Source organism: Pygoscelis adeliae, unplaced genomic scaffold (assembly GCF_000699105.1).
Source record: "Pygoscelis adeliae isolate BGI_AS28 unplaced genomic scaffold, ASM69910v1 Scaffold267, whole genome shotgun sequence".
NCBI lineage: Eukaryota > Metazoa > Chordata > Aves > Sphenisciformes > Spheniscidae > Pygoscelis > Pygoscelis adeliae.
In genome coordinates, this window is record NW_008825150.1 from 1,176,237 (window position 1) to 1,195,554 (window position 19,318).

At 38.7% G+C, this 19,318-nt stretch overlaps 1 protein-coding gene across 6 annotated transcripts in view; it reads right to left on the reverse strand.

The window, feature by feature from the left end:
- Window positions 1–170: 170 nt before the first annotated feature.
- KMT2E (lysine (K)-specific methyltransferase 2E) overlaps window positions 171–19,318 on the reverse strand; it is a 62,828-nt gene continuing 43,680 nt past the window's right edge. For 5 of the 6 annotated variants that reach the window (XM_009328333.1, XM_009328329.1, XM_009328332.1 and 2 more), the window contains 13 exons: window positions 18,411–18,509; window positions 16,379–16,543; window positions 15,062–15,370; window positions 12,855–13,109; window positions 12,529–12,673; window positions 11,483–11,736; window positions 11,276–11,332; window positions 9,207–9,770; window positions 5,927–6,228; window positions 3,859–3,947; window positions 3,638–3,757; window positions 3,387–3,478; window positions 171–2,451 (listed from right to left, as the gene is read on the reverse strand). In XM_009328333.1, coding sequence (XP_009326608.1) covers window positions 937–2,451; window positions 3,387–3,478; window positions 3,638–3,757; window positions 3,859–3,947; window positions 5,927–6,228; window positions 9,207–9,770; window positions 11,276–11,332; window positions 11,483–11,736; window positions 12,529–12,673; window positions 12,855–13,109; window positions 15,062–15,370; window positions 16,379–16,543; window positions 18,411–18,509 — 3,966 coding nt within the window. In that variant the 3' untranslated portion in view covers window positions 171–936. The remainder of the gene's footprint in view (window positions 2,452–3,386; window positions 3,479–3,637; window positions 3,758–3,858; window positions 3,948–5,926; window positions 6,229–9,206; window positions 9,771–11,275; window positions 11,333–11,482; window positions 11,737–12,528; window positions 12,674–12,854; window positions 13,110–15,061; window positions 15,371–16,378; window positions 16,544–18,410; window positions 18,510–19,318) is intronic. The other variant, XM_009328335.1, reaches the window with a different exon arrangement.

Consider the following 19,318-nt stretch of genomic DNA (forward strand, 5'->3'; position numbering starts at 1 on the left):
TCACCTCTAGACTCGGCAGGGGAAATAAACAAACCCCCCTCCTACAGCCAGTTGCACATCTGTCTGTGCTACAGCAGTAAGTCCACCGCTGGACACTGCGGGGAAGGTGTTCGTTTTACATACGTAAGGCCACTTCCCTGAAGACACACCACCCTTTCAGGACAAGCGCTTAAAACTGACAGAGTTGTGATTTATTAACATGAATTAAAATGCCCAACCAGTGCTGCAATGTGACAGTATATTAAAAAAAAATTTAAAGATCGTATACTGTACTACTTTCACAAAGATCACACTTTTTTTTTTTTTTGCAAAAGAGACTTATTATATACAATACTATATCAAATGAAAGAAGCTTTAAGCAATTTTACAAGCAAAAGAAATAGTATTTACAGCACTCGGAGACATTAGAAACAGTCTATACATTAAATTACATTTTCTGCAAATAACTGATGAAACAAAAAGCCATGTCCACACCAAAACTATAAAAATTTGTATTGCATTGTTTTCTATCTCTATGCACACGAAGAACTGTTGACAGAAGAAAATGAAAAAAAAAATTGTTAGTGCCATCACTTAGCCTGTGTACTTATTTAATTACATATGTATAAAAGTAATATAGAAAACATTCACTAAATGAATTTAACTGCAACAATAAAATTTTAAAGATTATGCAGCATCAAACCTACTGCCAGAAAAAACAGCTGGAATGTTCACTTACAAAATAAAAAGAAATACCTAATACTGGCTTAACAGCACATTTTCAGGAATTTTAAAAAGCAAAAAATGGAAAGAATACAATGAAAGAGCACTGGTGTTTGCTTTTATACAAAGTATCATGTACAAGCTTTAAAAAGTACCTTGAATAGGTACATATGAAATATACACAGTTTATATTACAGAACATTTTAAAAATGTTTAGGATTAAAGGGATCCGTTTTAATGCCACCCTGAACCATGGTAATTGTTCTGAAAAGTGGGCGGCACCTGTGCTCTGTGAATGGGGATCTGTCCAGGCACCGGGGACGCCTGCTGCGGCCCCTGCACTGCGTGGGGAAGGGTTACAGAGCCAGGGTGAGGGCAGAACCCCGAAGCAGTAGGTGTTGCAATACTGTTTGGTCCTTGAGGTTGGATGTGAGGACCCTGACCGGGGAGTGGGCAATGAGGTCCCGTTCCAGCAGGCTGATGTTGAGGTCCAGGTCCTAACGTTGTGTGATGCGGGGCTTGTGAGGAATAGGAGGACACGCTCGTGTGAGCATTTGAAGGAAAATGGGGGGGTCCTTGATGAGATGGGGGGTGTAACCCTTGTGCTGATGCTGGGTGGTGCCCCGAGCCTATAACGCTGGAGGGTGGGGGTGGAGGGGGGGGAGGTGCAGAGTTTACAACATGCTGGTGTTGTGCTTGCAAACCTTGGTGTCCAGTTGAAGGATGGGGAGGTTGGTGGTGGGGGAGAGGACCTGGTGGCGGAGGCGGCGGTGGCAAATGGTGACCAGCAGCTTGAGAATGAATGTGCGATCCAGGAGCTACTGCCACGGCATGAACCGGACCGACAACGTGTGCTACAGAGTGCTGCTGATGAGTACTTTGCTGCTGTACAAGGTGAGGTCCTGGAGCAGGTGGTGGCGGAGGAGGAGGTGGAGCAGCAGACGCCGACGCCTGGTGATGAATACCGGGGTTCGGAGACGGCAAAAAATGCCCTGCAGTTACATGGTGTCCCGGCACGGTTTGCTGACCTGCAGTGCCAGGAAGTGCTTGATTTGGTCCAGATGAAAACACAGTCTGTTGGGGTATGCTGCCCTTCAGCTGACTGTAACTCTGAAAGTTTCCAGAAGGCTGCTGGTTTTGATAGTAAGTAGAAGAAGGGGGTGGGGGGGGCGGGGGAGGTGGCGCACTGCTGTTCAAATTTTGTTGGTTAAACTGGCTGTAAGAAGCTGAAGATTGTCCTGAAGTTGGCTGAGTAAAGAGGGGTCCGCTAGCCTGCTGCTGATTACTAGGCTGAAGGGTTGGTGCTGCCGGATAGAAGTTTCGGTGTGTTTCCCTCTGGGGCGTTCCAACTTGAGGTGACTGTGGATGGTGAGGTCTGTATGGAGATCCCAGCTGCTGTGAGTGAGGCTTTGGTGAAAGATAACCATGCTGCACAGGCGCGTGAGGGGTAGAGGGCTTCGGAGGATTTTCTACATGAGGCGAAGGGGGGCAATGCAGCTTCAAAGGTGCGGAAGGCACCTTCTGTGAATGTGGAAGTTGCTCAGCAGAACTGCGCAGGTGCGATTGAGATGGATGATTTTTTGAAAGTGCTTGGACATTGTTTGTCAGCTGTTTTTGTTGCAGCTCGGATTTTGGATGATTCGCACATTCGGCCTCAGGTGCATTAGCTGCAGTTTCCCAGTGCGAGTCCGGTTTTGTGGGTGTTTTCCCAAGTGACTGTGTTGAAACTACAGGACTCGGTGAAGGCGGCTAGAATGAAAGAAAATCAGTCAGCGCAAAACATTCAAAATTTGACTACGCATGTGTTAGAACAAAAAGAACTTCTCAGAATATTGTTCTCTTCCCCTGATGGTGGGGGGAAAAAGTGTTGAGGCACAGGATGTATATTTGGTGCAAGAAAAACAGCGACAGTAGAAAGCTTAAACTTAGCACGATGCTATTTTTAGCAAGTATGTATCAATCATTCTTGAGAGTCAAAGACTAGCAAGTGTATTTTAAAGTAGTAACAGAAATATGACCTGTCAGGTCAAAGCCAGAATCCGTTATTTGTTAAAAGTTTTAGACTTCCGAGTCTGAAAGAAATAATTCCAGACAAGACCATTTACAAAACTAAAGCCATTTTTAGAGTGATTTAACTTTTTAAAGCTGGCATAGTGCAAGCAAAGAGACTAAACGTTACAACCTGAATTACTTCATTTCATACTGTACAGGCAGCCACTCAACATCTTTCTCCGTACCAGTACCTCTACTGACAAACAGTGCCAAACCCTGACATGGCAAGAGCAAACTCCTGTTAAGGTGAGAAGTACGTAAATCACGTTACTACTGTCAGTTCTGACTGCCAGTTCTTCAGCATTCACCCTGCAGAACTGCGGTGATACTGAATCCACTGATACCACCTCTTCTGTGTCTACAGAATGCGAGATCATACGTAAATAGGTACAGCTACTGAAAGAACAGAACGTAAACCAACTTTTTAGCATGTATGGACTACCACAAATACTCTCACAGATGTTTACCTATGTTAAATTGCTGCACAGATAGGCTACGTACGTACATGTTCATCTAAGTAGTAAATCATGAGATTAACTTTTTTTTTTTTAAGATAAATCAGGGATGTATGTATTCATATGCATATTATACAACACGCGCTAACCCATAGGTACCTGCATACACTGCATTACCTTGCTTGCTTTTGACGGACTCTTACAAGTCTTTTGTGAAGTATCTGGGGATGGACATTCAGAAGCAGGCTCTGGATTTTCAGCATCGGGTTCTACAGACATAAAGCAGAGAGAAATATAAAAGGGGGGAAATCAAGTCCTTTGCAAAGATCGCTAAGCACTTTATATTTGACTTTAAAAGAGCTATTACAAGTTGTTGTAAGAGACTATTCGATACGTCAAGTGTCATACAAGGTCATCTGCTTACTGACCTTCCATAAATTCAGTGAAAGAAGGGACTTTAAGCTGCAACTGGGAAATGAGATTTGAATGAGATGAAGGTGGAGACTGAACATGAGACGGTGAGCATGGGCTACAGGGTGATTCTCCCCCTACAGATGAAGCAGACCCAAACATAATATTAGAATGATTATGGACTACCATGGGGGAACTGGTTAGATTTATCTACCTTCGACATGATAAGTGAACTCACCACTGTCCTTGTCTTTCCTATGATCACTGAGAAGTAAAGCTCTCTGATAACTCCGTTCTCTCACTTGCTCCACAGAGGTTGATGCAGTCCTGGAAGAGAGCAGCACATTTTAAGTTTAAGAGGATGTACTCCCAACGGGCCAAATTTAGGACAATGTATATGCAAATACTGGGTCAGAGAAAGTTTACAGTGTTGACTACATGTAAGAGCCAAATAAGTGGTTGTACATAAGGAATGTGATTCGTTAAGTATTTTGTATCTATTTTCTCCCACTTTAAATATACTGATTTCCTGCAACAGTGTTACATTACAAGAACTGACAATTTCTCTTAATATGGAAACAGCAGCTGTAGATCTGTGGGTTTTTCGGTTTTTCTTTTTCTAAATGGTTGAAAAGTCAAAAACTACACTTCAAAAAATAAAGGTTGCAGGTACTGCTTCACACTCTCCATTTGTAGAAAACGGTCTTCTTCCAAAGCTGGAAACGGTCTTTTTCATTTTTAAAAAATAACTTTTTTAAAAGAATTTGCTCTTTAATAGTGGATCCATAGTTGTAAGTACTGTACGACCACAAATGTAGAAGCTTAAACAGATATATTTAACTGCCAGATAGTGGGTATGAAACGACAGTCATATCTTCTCTCTTAAAATCAATTACATCTGACAATCACAATCTGATCAAGAAGAACATCTGATCAACAAGAAGCACTCTGCAAAACTCAATTTTTCTTTCAGGCAAGAACATACGGCATTATTCTACAATACTGTTGTACCAAAATAAATTTTGGTGCTGTCTGCAGCATTACTGCAAAAACTTACTGGTAAGTTCTTCCCTGTTTAGCCTGTTTTCCACGTTCTTTGCTTACAATATCGTACACTTGTTTCTGCACAGTGAACTCTCAGCCCCTTTTCAGTGAAACTTTGAAGACTGCACTTACGTTCTCCCTTCAATTGGCTCTACAAAATCCTTCTATTCTGGAATAGCTGGAGCATCTGAGAAGAAGGATGTTCAAACTCCTCAGCCCATGTTCATCCCCAACACTGTTAGGCCTTCACTACAGCATAAAGAACATCTGCAGGGTTTATTTTGTGCTAGTAACATTCTGGAGACAGCGTCACCACAGCTGATCATCTACCTTAAGGTTACCAAAAATGTAGTGGAAAATGTACAATGTTTATACAGACTGAAGTCATTCTCTCTCATTGCCCTTCGCACTGTCTCTCTCCCCAGAATTTTTGGTTGTTGGAGTCTGGCATGGCATCCAACAGTGCATATGGTCTGCACACAGGGGAACCATTTAATGACCGTAAACAATGATGCAAGTATCACCACATGCTCTCTACCTGAGCAGAAGGAACCATTAGGCAGACTGCATGCAGCCCCGCACATTGCACTTCAGCAACAGCAAACACCACAAACACGCTCCAGCCAAATCACTGAAAAACAGACTTCCTGAAGTCTTCTAGAAGCTTTTGCTAATCAATACAGATTATTCTCCTGTTCCACCGTTCTTCCCTACAGTACTTCTGGAAAAGTTGAGATTTAAGATGAAAAATACTCTCCTCAGCCCACAGACGAAGCAGTGGAGATACAAGGACATTTGTGCAGAGGCAAGGTCACGCTGAGAATCGGACTCAAATCTCTTACAGCCATTACAGCATCCTCTCCATCCTGCTGCTGCTCCCTCCTCCACACACCTCAGCAAACACTCACCGATGCCATTTTCTACAGATTTGCAACGCAATTTTATTATCTACAGAACTAGGCAACTTGTCTTGCTCAAACCAATACCCGTTTTGCTCTTAGAAAATAAAAAAAGCAAAGGAGAATGAAAATAAGTTAACTGGTATCTTATGGGTAATCTTCCATACATTCTAATCTTTATGAGGTATCTGCTGTATTTCTGAGGAAAGAGGTAAGACAATTCTTTACTAATCTGAAAGAAGGGCTTCCAATCAGTAATCTGCAACTGTACCCTTATCAGCGAAAACTAGGTTTCAAATAGAAGAGACTTAGAATTAAGTAAATAATTCTTCAGCACTTCAGTCCTATAGTTCCGTGGCTTACCACTGAACTTCTGGTTCATTCTTCTCACTGGCAGAAGAATCCTTAATTGCACAGTTGTTGCCAGTCTCTTCTGGAGCTGCATTATAAACAGTAGTTGGCAGTGGTAAAGGTAGGCTTGCAGCGTTATCAGTTTGCTCCCCATTTTCACCACTGTTGTTATACCCATCATTAGCACCGTTGTTACTACTTATATTTCCTCCACCAGCAGCATGAGGAGATACAGTAACCAGGGGGAAGTTTTCTGTCTTTGAGCCACTTTTTCTAGCTTCTCGTTGTCTCTTACGGTATTCTAATAAGGATACCTATGGAGAAAACAAAAGAACCAAAACAAACATTAGAAGAGAAGTTTACTTGTTTCCTTTCTGACACTTCCGATTAAATGTATTCTTTCAGTAAGACATACCATTTACTTGGTTCTAAAAGAAAATGGGGATAGATTAACTGAAGCTATTTCACCACACCTACAGTGAATTTACAGAGTACTGAGCAACTAATGACTATAAGGACAATGTAAAGAAAAGCTTCTGCCAAGAGAAGGAAGTATGCATTTTGCCTCAGGGAAGAAACAAAAGATGATGCAGGTCAGCAAAAGATTCACTGCTGAAGTCATACTGTTGGTTGAAGCTACAAGGGACTTGACAGTTTTTCCTGGAACTGCAGCATTAGTAAGAGTATATTGATACACTAAAGCCAATTTTAAGACATGTCACATCCCGCTCTCCATCTTACTCCCTCGTAAGGAAAACCCACCACGTTTCTGCTTCACTCTACTGCATAAATCAAAGGATTCTCTAAGCTCTTCGTACATTTTCCTGAACATAAGAATTCACAACTTAAACTTTCATTCTTTTCCCAGTTTATTTTGAACTTGTGTCTTTACTGTGCTCTAAAAGAGACCGATTAAGAACGTATTTTAATGCTAAATTCCAAGTAAAGTTTATTACCAAAAACGACACGTGAAGGGAAAAGTGGTTTCTACTTTATATACGCGTATATAAAATCACTACACAGAAGCTTCCATAGAATAGAAAACCGTTTGAATGTTAGTAAGTGACCTTCAGTGAGAAAAATAAATGTTCACGTTTTCACTATTTATCTTCAGGATTTGAAGCAGAACACTGAAATACTGACCTTCAGACCTACTTTATTCCATAAGGAAACTAGTTTGGTGGAAATGACATTTAATGTGTTTGTATCTTTTCTTTATCAGCAACCTGCTCTGAACCATATAGCATCCAAACCAAGAAACTAAAGTGCAATAATGAAAAAAAAAATGTTTAACTGGCTTAGTCCTCAATAGAAGCAGACATCCATTTCTACAGAGAGAGAAAAACCAAGGCAGCCTGCTTTCTTTGCAGTCCTGGGGTTTTGCTTGTTTTTAAACAGCAAAAGTTTATCCATTAAAGACTCATCTATGTGTCAGGGTAAGAACAGTTGAAAATATTTTTCGTAAAATAAAGTTTAGGTTAAGAACTGGATCTTGCTTTGAAACAATTTGTTATTTCCACATCACATGACAGGGTTCCCTTGAATAATATTGCTTTAAAAAAAAGCTTCAGCGTTAAGAACGGATGAAATCTATGCAGCATGGCCATGACATACAGGACTGTATTGAAGTAGGATGAACTTGTACAATGGTGAGAAAAAAACAGAGGAGCAAATGCCCATAGAAATGTTGAAATATGGAAACACCTCCTCTAGCAACTGCATAAGGACATTCATGTCTTACGTGATCCTAGGGAAAGGCTTCTATTATTCTCCTAGAAAATTCCTAAATTCTCACCTTCTCCTTACGCGAGATATTCCCCCCTGCTTTTTACACTGTAAAAGGCTGCTTTTTTGTGTGTGTCCTTGGAAAGCCTAACCCCCATCCTTTCAGGGGTACAGCTACAATTTTCTCTGGTTGTTTCTTCCAACTGAGACTTTTAGACAAAAATCTGGGGGGGTAGGGGGTGTCAGGGGGAAGCCACACCTTTTTGCATTTAGGGATTAGTGTAGCATAAGCCCTCAGCAGTAACAATCTGGAAGAATCCTTGTCGGCAAGGGAAGGGGGGGAGGGTTACTGAAGCACTAAGTGTTGCTGGGATTTAAAAAGAAAGAAATTTAACCTTCAGACAAAGAAGAATGTGAAGCTACAGAATTTTTTGCTTCTTTTGTGTTTTTTTGGCTTTGCCAAAACAGCAACATGCATACGGTAACATGCATGGGAGGTATAAAATTCAGGACCAGGTAAGAACAGAGCTCCTACTATCTTGCTTCAGTTACGTCTCAGTTTGAAGCAAAGTAAACAAAATTCCAGTTCTGGTGGAGAACTGAAGGAAGAATTATGAGTGCTCCCTAGCAGGATGCCCCCAGAGCACAGGGAGCAGGCGTGTACAAGGGGGTACGATGGGACCGAAAAAACCCAGAACCCCATTGTGCACGCACGCACACAGAATATGCCCCCACCCCCCAGATCATTACTTCCATAAAGAAAATAAATATCATCTTTCAAACAAGAAAGATTACTACAGTCTGTTACGAGACAGAACTGGCAAGCTGCTGCATTGGAGACTATTGCCTTCCATGTTTGTCATCCTTTCTGCAAGGAGCAAAGGGAGTCTACCCTGACAGTAACGTGCAGTCAGAGACAGTTACACAGGGTAACTTCCAGTTCTGGCTTGAGTTGCCCATGACCACACAACTTACCTACAAGAACTGTTTCATGAGAGTAGCAAATTTAGATTGTGCTTATTTTTCAAACACAGTGTTTTATAAAAAAAAGAAATTAAGCCAAGAAAAAAGATTTCTTGGAACTAAGGATTTCTGTGTAGTTCTAACAGTGAAACCAAGATACCTTAAGTATACAAAAACTGGAATTTTAAAGTCTCAGTATCCTAAATGTTAGTGCAATTTCTTGCAGTAATTCCTAACAAATATTCACAGCATATGATCTCTACGATGCTAGTATATATTCTATGTAGGAGAATATTGTAATACTTGGTGGCAGCATAAGCAACCATTTTCAAACCTGAAATTATTTATGGAGCGATTCATTTAAGACTCATATGAAATAGAAGTGAATTTGTATCTATTACTTGGAAAAAATAAATTTACTAATGTATGTATGCATGCAGCTTTACTCTTTGCTCTTCATTATTTCCCCTGAATAATGTCTACTACATTGTAGTATCTAAAGGTGAGCCATCAGTTGTTTTTTATTATATTATGGTTCTTTCTGTTATAGAAATATCATTAGCAGACTATGTAAGATAGACCAAATTATTCTTAAAATTACAACCTTTTTCTTTTGTGGAGGATTCTGGGGTGTGCAATTTCCATCCATCAAGTTGTCGTTATTGACAGTCCTTCCAAAGCCAGATGCAATTCCATCTTCTGAAGTACAAAAAACAGATGCTTCCATGAACATGCCTCTAGCATCGTCTTGAATCAGGCACTTTGACTCGCTTATTCTGAATCCACCTCCTACCTCCAACTGATGTGAAGGGGTCAAGTCCCTCAAATTAGAATTCATTGAGAAATTTACACCTGTCCTGTCGGGACTTTTTACCCAGGAAGAATAAATTGTGCCCCGTCCACAATGAGCAGTTTCTAATTGGCTGTTTGAATCAGTCCTATCATGTGTGGGGGCTTCCAGGTTTTTATGCAGTGCACTTTGCTCAATTACTTCGAGTCCCAACTGGAGGTCTGACACAGATTCCATTTCTCCAGTACACTGCCGTGTGACATCAGTCCTATTCCTTGGACTGGAATATCCAATAGTCTTTATTTCTTGCAGGCCCATTTCTGTCAGGTTGGAATTTCTGAAAGAATTCAGTGCTAGAATCGATGCTCTGTCATATCCCTGTGTGAAGAAAAGGCATGTCAACTATTTTTCCATACTGCAACAAAACTGCAACTATTCTGACAATCAGTTGTGCCTTGAAGAGGGAGTAAAGGCCTTCCAGTACCATGAATTTATCTATTTTTGTGACAGTTCTACAGCCAGACACTTATTCCTACTATTGCCATGTATTAGATAAAAAGCATTTTAATAAAATGCACACTAACCAGAGCCAAAATAAGCTTTAAACACCAGGTTTTATTTACGACTGGCAGAGGAAGGGGAGGAGCTTCAACGGGAGCAAGTCCCTGGCCAAGAAGTTACAAAGCACTTGCTTCAATTCAACATAAAAGGGATCCTCAGCGTCAAAACATTTATTTCAAGACGACAAAAAAAAGAGAAAAAGCTTTTCCGAGACACTTTAGAATTTTAAGACAATATTAAAACCAGTAGAAACTGACTTTTGTACTTCTTAAAACCATATTAACCATGAAAAAACCCAGCACGTATCCATGGCTGGAAGTATCTTTTCTAAACCAACGTGTTTTAAGGTTTTCATTAATCCTTTCGAAATTATTTGTATTACAAAGCGAAAGTTAAGTAAAACCCCTCTTTTCAAGTCAGATAAATGTTAAAATAGTAAATTACAGTAGTTTAGAAGTTAATTGTTAAATTCTGTTGACAGCTATGACTGTATGAAAAATTTTTTGTATTTCAACATTTAAGATTTTGACCTAGAGAAACCATACATACATGTGCTTAGCTCCCAGCAGAGAGTATTCAGAGGGTTCATTTACACAACTCATCGGAAGTAAAAGCCTCCCTTAGCATAACCCGCTCAATCCTTTTATCATTACTTGTTTTTACCTATTCCTTTCAGGTGCCATTACGTTTACACTTCTCATTACCACACCAAACTCGAGCTCCAGGTGGCTGTGGAACAGTTCCTCGCCCCCCGTGCCAGCCCGCAGGGCCCCGTGGGAGCTCTCCTGTTTGAGCCACACTGCCCTGTAGCGGCCCAGCCACCTGACCCAGCGCTGTAGTGCGACAGGCTGGGGGTACCCAGGCACACTCATAACAGCCCTTGCTGCACCAAACTAATTCACCCAAACCCATTTATTACCTTTCTGCTCTGCTCTCTCACTCAGAGCATAATCAGGCTCAACAAAAACAATTAAGAGATGCTGGTAACAAGGAGAAATGTTAATTTAAATCCAACTACAGCCTGAAAAGCTCAGGTGTTGTTTTTCTGCTCTTAGCTGTAAATTGCGGTAGTTACTCCTTTCCACAACAGCCATCGGGATTTTTAAGCAATACAGAAAAAGAGGAGAGAGAAATCAGTTTAAAATAGAAAGTGAAATAGGTAACGTGGAAATACACAACAATAAGCAAATAAAACCTGCAGGGAAGCCACCCTGTACATTCCAGGAAACTTGCAATGGCTGGTAAAAAGCATTTACCAGGAACAGTGCAGCCACAGAGGTGCAATCAAGATACCATTTGCAGGTTTTGGCAAATACCCTTACCTCTTGACTGTAAGCTCGCCTTTTTATTTCTGGGGAACTGTCAGGTGAGGAAATATTCTAAATAAATGAGAAGAAATTGCAAGTCAATTTCTTGTTTAGCCTGGAGAAACATAAAACACCCCCCTGTAGCAGGAGTACAAATACTGATTTACACTAGAAAGTGTAAACACATTCTCTGAACACAGTGAAATTCATTATAAATCTCACCTCAAAGTGCATGGTATTTCCATGTATACACGGCGTTACAGGAGTAACTGGCGAATATATGGGTTTGTAACCATTTCTACAAGCTTCATCTTCTGTTTTTACCCTAGGAGGAGTAGCAAACAATGATGGCTCGGAGGCAGTGATGTCAGCATGAGTTGGTGTGGCATACGGAGAAGGAGTAGGTGTGGATGTTTCTGAGAAGGCAGACTCCAACAGCTGATACAGTCTTCGTTTTTTTAGTGGTGTGGTTAGATCTGTGTGTTAAAATTAGAAAAAAAGCTAGAAGATATCTAGATCTAGTAATCACTTACAGTTGTTTAAGTACTTGATGTAATGAATTATGATCTCCACATTAAAAATATCAGTAAGATTACAAAAATCTCTTAAGGGCAGGCTTCCTGAAAGACGAACTCTTAACAGCCTACAGACTTCCTGAAAAATAAATTAACAGCCTACAGATATATCAGTAACTGAAATTCGTGTGCTAGGATGATGGGAAGAACTGTCTATGTTTCCAGAAAAGGGAACGTCGACTTCTATGCATTCTTAAGACTGTTCAGCTAAGAAGTGGAAATCCCAAGTTCAGGACTGTATACAGGAGACATCTGATACGCTCCATATCCTTACAGAAGTGTGTTTAATTTTTAGCATATTCCCATTTTGTATTATGCCTAAAAGACTACACAGCTTTTCCCTTGTGTGCAACACTGAATTTAAAAGGAATTCTGAATATATAGAACAGCACGGGAAACAAATTTGTAATCTAACCTCTTAATATTCATAGTCAAAAACATTAATCTTTTGTTGACTGTAAGCACTATGAGATATGGTGGTTACTTATCTAGTATCAGTTATACATTAAAGGGGGAAAAAATCCCAACCACTATGCAACTAAGCGTTTCTTTCAAAGAAAGTATCAGAAAACGGTGCAAATACCCTGGAGTTTTCATTAACTCATCACTTTAAAAACCACGGTCTTCCACACTGAACTACTTTGACATAGCTCTTATGTCAAAGTACAAACTATGTATTAGTAAAAGCTTCACCTGTTAAGGAACAGCTGTCATTCAGTAATAAAGGACTTTTATTTTCACCATTGATGGCTGGACTTCTAGATCTCTCTTGTGATGGTGAATTAAATCTATCAATCATTGTTGAATTTTCTTCTTCCAAAGCCTGCTTTAACCAACGCTGTAATAAAACAAGTTCAAATCAGTGACTTTAACAGTTTAATGATAAACGTTTCAAAACGCATTACACATGACAGAACTGGTTTGCCAACCAGCTTTTTTCTGCCTGAATTCGTGCTAGCAAATACAGACTTATTTTTAACTAATATGGGATGGGAAACCATAATGAAGGGAAGCTTTACCTTCTTACAAGAGCCAGTAATGTTTTCCACAGGTTCTTTTTTCCTCCTCTTTTCTGAAAGGAATGGTGAAGTAAAACGAATATAGTGCTTTGGAGTTGAATACACATGTGGACTGTAAGTGAGACCTGGTAAAGAATTCAGTTGAGTAGCCAGAACTTCAGGGTCGGTAGTTATGCGTAGAGGCCTTTCTGATAGACTGTCTGTAGGCTTCCCTGTTTTATCACTCTTTTCACTTAACCATTCACTGACCAAGTGCTAAACAGAGAGAGAAAAAAAAAAAATTAGTGTTTTGTGAGTGGTTTTTATCAGTGGCTTTTAGAATTTTTTTTTAGTCTAATTATTCACCTAGTCAACTGTTACACAAACCAGAGAACAGCTAGTTTCCAGGCTGCAAGTTTAAGAATACACAGGGCAAAATGAGGACAGTTTTAGTGAAATAATGGGGACAGCAGAAGGAATCAGTATAGATTTGCTCTACATACCAAAGTTTTGGGGGTTTTGCTTTTTGGGTTTTGGCTTTGTTTTTTGTTCGGTTTTGGAGGGTTTTTTGGTAAATTAACAATTAGTTCTTTTGTATTTAATTCTCACTGAACGTACTATGCAAGTGCCCAGATCAACTGTACTTACGGTATGAATTTAGTAACAGAATTGCAAGACAAGTTTTAAACTTGTGCCTGAGCACCTAAGCAGAGGGAAAATAATGTAACATTAATAGAACAAAGTTAAGTCAACTCCTCATCAGATTTCCATACTGTCCGGACTGTGCTTCAGTCAACGTGTCAGGCAGACACCTTGAACCTTCTTCACTATTGTAGTTGTATTAAATTACAACATGTTTACTAAGGCACACTTGTCAAAAACAGGTATTCTTTTCTAACTAGGTTCAGTGGTTTTGAAAAACACACCAATGGATTTTAGTTCCTATTAACAGAGAAACTAAACTCCTAAATTTTACAATGGTTCAACAAAGTTAAGGACAAGCAAAAATAGCACATTAAATATTATTAATATGATGATATTAAGGCTTTAACATAGATTATAATATATTTAATTTTTACATTGCTCATCTTCTACAAACCTATTTATATTTATTAATTCTTTTTTAAAGCAGGACTTTCTCCTCACTTAAGGGACATTGGGTACAATGCAATGAGACATTTCACAAACATTTATCCTTAATACTATGAAACAGCAAAAAAGTGCAGTAGAATTCAGACTTCTCAGATATCTTCCTTCTTTTCTGCTATGCAACACACAAAAAAAGGAAGAGAGATCGTGTCTCCCCTCTGACAAGAATTTAATGGTGATGCAATAAGCACTGTTACAGGATGACTCAGGTGCTTTTTTTAAAAAAAAAATATATATATAAGTATGTTTGCGAGTTTAAGATAAAACCATCTGGAAATTGTTATTGTTCATTTGACAAGAAGTTTCAACCTATGACTTCCTCCCCCTTCCCCTCCACCAAACAAATTTTCAGAAGAACTTGTAAAGAGCACTGAAAAAAAGTCACTTTTTAATGCAGTCTGTAGAATTTTAAAGCAGAAAGTTTTACTGCTTTATTCACACTTGCAGATTTCAGATTTTTTCAAGTGTCTTTAAATATTGTGGCATTTCTTCAAGCTTTTTGCAATGCAGTCAAATAAAAAAATTAAAAACAAAGCTCTAAAGAGAGTAAAGAATCTCCCCTCCAAACACGCACATAAATTGAGTGTTTAAATCCATTCACTTCAGAACAGACATCTCAGAAGTATAGAAGTTAATTATTTCCTTTCAGATATTCTGTTTGCTACCATTAAAATGCCTTCTAAAGCATGTGATGAACGAAGGAAGGAAAGGCAACTTGTATTTCCTTCCCCCCCCCCCCCCCCTCTTTTTTACTTTAATTATGTTTTGGTTATGTATATTATTTCCGTCCATTTAGAAAGTACTTCCCTTAGAAAACATTTGTTCCAAATTTGTTCTGGAAGATTTATTTTGGAAGTCTTTTAAAATTCAAAATAACTTCTACCAATGGATGTTACACATACTTTTTAAAATCCCTTAATTTATTACCAGTGAGTGGCTATGTAATGGTGATTTTTAAAGAAATGAGTCAACATTTTAAAAAAAAATCTATATATAGTTGCATACTGATGCAGCAGTCTATAATTTCTTAAAACTCTGTTGAAGTCCATCCTCTTCTCCCCATCCCTTAAGAGACATACCTTCTTTGTTTTAGGATACTTAGTAGGGCATTTATTAAGTGCTGGAGCTTCCGTTTCAGTAACCATTTCTGTAACAACAGTTTCCGTTTCAGGCTCAGCTACCAGTGCAGCATTCTCAGTTTCATTGTGTTGTGAAGTTACTTCCACATCAGGAGAAGATGGCTGGATATCTGAACACATGCTGACAGTTCTGTGTCGTCTACGTTGCTGTCCAATGTGAGTTCTACTTCGTGAGAAGCTTTTTCTCTGTTTAGCTCTATTAACTTTGGCTGGGGTAGGCTTGGTGGCAGTTTCTTCTTTTGCTGGTTCCTGGTACAAAATAGAAGTCTAGTAAACAGATCCCACACACATGTAAAGCTACGTATCTTTCTTAAAACAAAATGTCAGTTCCCCCTTCCTTTACAGGTCCAGAAAGCCTCTATCTCATTTTTGTTGTTAGAACTAAAATACTTCAGAGAGAGTATTTCTATCCTTCTTCAAGGTAAACTACAACGTTTCCTGTATTTTCCTCCCAAGCACCTGATATATCATTGGCAGAGTATTCACAGACACCAGTCACTACAGCAGATCACCACAGATTTGTGTAAGAACTGCCATACCACGTTCATTCATCCATAAGCTAGAAGTCAGCTGCTTATGTCTTTCAGTTCAATATCCTTTTTGTAATTTATAGTTTACTAAGTGTTTAGCATTGTCACAAAAGTGACTTAACAGCATGCTGACAGATATTATCCAGGGACACAAGCTGAACTGAGAATCTGTAGGAGTATTTGCAAGGTAAGAAGCATACTAGCATCCGGCAACAACAGAGTAAGAAATTGTTTATGAAACATTTAAGTATCATCTGCAAGAATTCAGAGCAAACTATGCCTTAATAATTCCTTTCCTTTAAAAGAAAAGAAAGGATTATAATCTGTTCCTGAATAACCCACTAAAGCAGCAAGTCGTTCTCCACTGGTTATAGAGGGTGCCTAAGGAGAGCCACCTCTTGTGGCCAAAGTCAACATCAGTAAACAGCTCCCATCCTGAACTTCAGAGAGAGATGAATTATACAGCTGGGGGAGGGTGTGTGTGCACATTTGCATAAACTAATGTAACTGAAGTTTGTCATAAACGAATTCTATACATATTTTCTTGAAAAAGAAATCAGGAGCAAACATAATATAACGTCAAAGAACTATACAGATTTCGGTCAAATATATTTGAGTTCAGAGGAAAAAAAGTGTTTCATACAACTTAAAGTGCAGCTCCACATCCAAACTAATAAAATATGCCATGTTAAAAGCTAGCTTTAAAAAAAAAGTTCCAGATAATTACCTGGATAAATTCAGCATCATTGAGAATCTGTGCTTCCTTGCATTCTGATTTAACCTCAGTTTTTGCTGTGCTGATTCTTTCCAAAGCCTGTTCTCTTCTTTTTTCTCTTTTTTCTAGTCTGGCAAAAGCTTGCAGGATAGCTTCCATTTTCCGTTCTTCTCTTGTCTGATGGATTTAATAACAATCATGATCAAGTTTCAGTCATATCTTTCGCACATGTAAATACGTAAATATTTTTAAGTACTTCAGAACATGTTCACTGTGTGTTGATGGGCAGATCAATTTCAGCAAAAGCTCAGAGGAAAGGGAGATGTTACAGTGACTGCAATTATTACAGACTCCTGAAGAAAGGCTTGCATTCATACTAACCCTGACAAACAAGAAGAGGGTCCTGCTTTGGATTTAAGAACTTGCTAAAAATAGTGATTTACTAGTAAATCACTGGCCTATAAGCATAAAAAGAACACATAGCTCTGAGCTGCTTACTTGCATGTATAGTATTTAAAAACAATGAAACACTAATGACCAGAAAGGTATGTAATACGAATACATGTATGAAACAGAAAGCTCCATTATCCTCTGACCCAATTTTCCAAATGTCACAAACTACATCAAAACATATAATCAACTCCAAGAATCACTATTTCAAAATAAGGTAACATTAGGTCACAGAGAGAAGCTAAGTTTTCTGTATATCCGTAATTCAGGTCCTAGTGCTGTAGAGAGGCAGATCTCTTCATCTGCACAGAGCTCTGTTTAAGACAATACAGAGGTGGCAGAACTGGAGGCTTCTACTACAAACTTTATTTTTTTAATAAATGCCTGCAGCTCAACAGTGCATCGACAGCAACAATGTGTTTATAGCAAAGAAAGAAGAATACCCGCAAATACATTGCTCATGTGAGTGAATGAGGAACCCAATTTTGTTTTACCACCGAACCTGCCTCTGCTTGGTAAAAATACAGGCAAACTTGCAGTTATTTGCAATCCTCATAATGGAGCTAGAGTAATAATTACATCTTTAACTACTACAGCAACTCTGCTGTAACTAAGTTTCACAGAGAGCTTTGCTTTAGTAAGAATACAAATGTAAAGTGCTCCCCCCAAAAGCCAGCACATCCTCTACAGCAAAACCAATACATCCACCAGTGTTTGATGAGAATCATTCCTCAAAGGCATGACAAGACACTGTTATTATGTTAATATTAGAGCTCATGCTGTCATTCTTCAGATTTCATATTAAAATATACATTTTACTTGAGCAGATTTTGCTTTCTGATGTCTAATAAACACAAGTCTCATCAATTTTGCTACTGACAGAGTTGTAGGAAATACTGACCAAAAGGAATGTACACCCCATCCCCCTTTATTTTTTTTTTTTAAAGTCCAGGCAGATGCAGACAGTTTTGGTGTCACCTTGAACTCCACTTATCAGAAGCTCCGTGAGCACGAACAATAAAATCAAAGTTCCAAATATTAGTATTTCATTATACAACTTGGTCAAGATTTTGATTTCACTAGTAATTTCAAGTATCTCACATTTTGAATACCTAACAAGAAAAGCACATTTTAAAATGCCAGTTTCGTAACACTGTTCTACCAACCTCTGAAAAATTAGGATTTCTGAGGCTTTGTAAGTTGGGAGCTCAAAAAAAAAAAAAAAAAAAAAAGAGTCAGGCAAAAATCCTGACTCCCAATACTATCTATAAAATAGCCATTACAAATAACATGCAATAATAAAGAGTGAAGAAAATAAGATCTAGATAATTTCTACAACGTCTTTTTTAAAGGCAATACAAAATTATATACGTTTGAAGATAAAAGCAGGTTTTTGTCAGAAAGCAATGATCAAGCCAGATAAAATGCTCTCAAATAGCAAGCCTTGCATTTTAAGTTGAAGTTCATGTAAGGATCTGACTTCATATATACTCAGGTTCTACAAGCCTACAAGAAGGCAGCAATTAGCATGGGAAGAGCAGGTGTCACTAAGCCTTAGTGACAACTTTAGGCAGCTACTTGCTTCCCAACTTACCATCTTCCTTTTCCTTTCTGCAATCTGCTCCTCTGATTCCATTTCTACTTCATTGCTAATGGGAGTTTTTTCTTCTATATCATCAATAAAATCTGGCTCCTGAAAGATGGAAATGACTGCTTTACAGAAGCTCTACTACTCTTGCAAACTAGGGAAAACTAAAAGCTACACAGAACTAAGAATCCTCAGATCACTACATCGAAAGTAACCAAGCCAATAAATCAAGACAAAAATGTAAAAAAACCCTAGTATCCACTTGTACCTTTGTATAAACCTGTAAATATCATCACCTGACTAGATCTTTTCCATTCTGAGCTTAGACACATCTGTATCTTTTTTCTTTAGCATACTGATCTTATTGAAATTTTGGGGTTCCATCCCCACTCCCCCACCCCAACAACAAAAAAAAAAATCAGAATTGAGTCTCCAAACCAATAGAAACTTTTGGGCACTAGCACTGGCCACTGATCTAGCCACTTTATAATCAGTTAAAGAATTAGGAGCGATACATTACACACCCATTAAAAAAAAAAAGCATAGTTTTAGTGAAATAGAGTGAATGTCAAAGGAGGTGTTAACAATTACATAGAGGTTCTTCTCAGCTCAAAAGTCTATTTTATGAAAGTCACATTTTCCATTTAAACTCTCACTACAGAATCTAATGACAGTGCCATACCATAAGGAAATACAAGAGTTAGCTAACTAATAATGGTTTTCTGTTTTGGAAAACAAAAAACCCCGACCATGAAACAGTAACTTTGAAAAGAGCTAAGTGTTCACTAATCCTATATGCAATTTCACTTTTACATAAAGGACTAGACAAAGTTTTTTTAACAGTTGTCTTGAAAGCGTATGGGGAAATGTAACTGTACTTTTTGTACCTTTGCATTATTTATTTCACCCCAGGA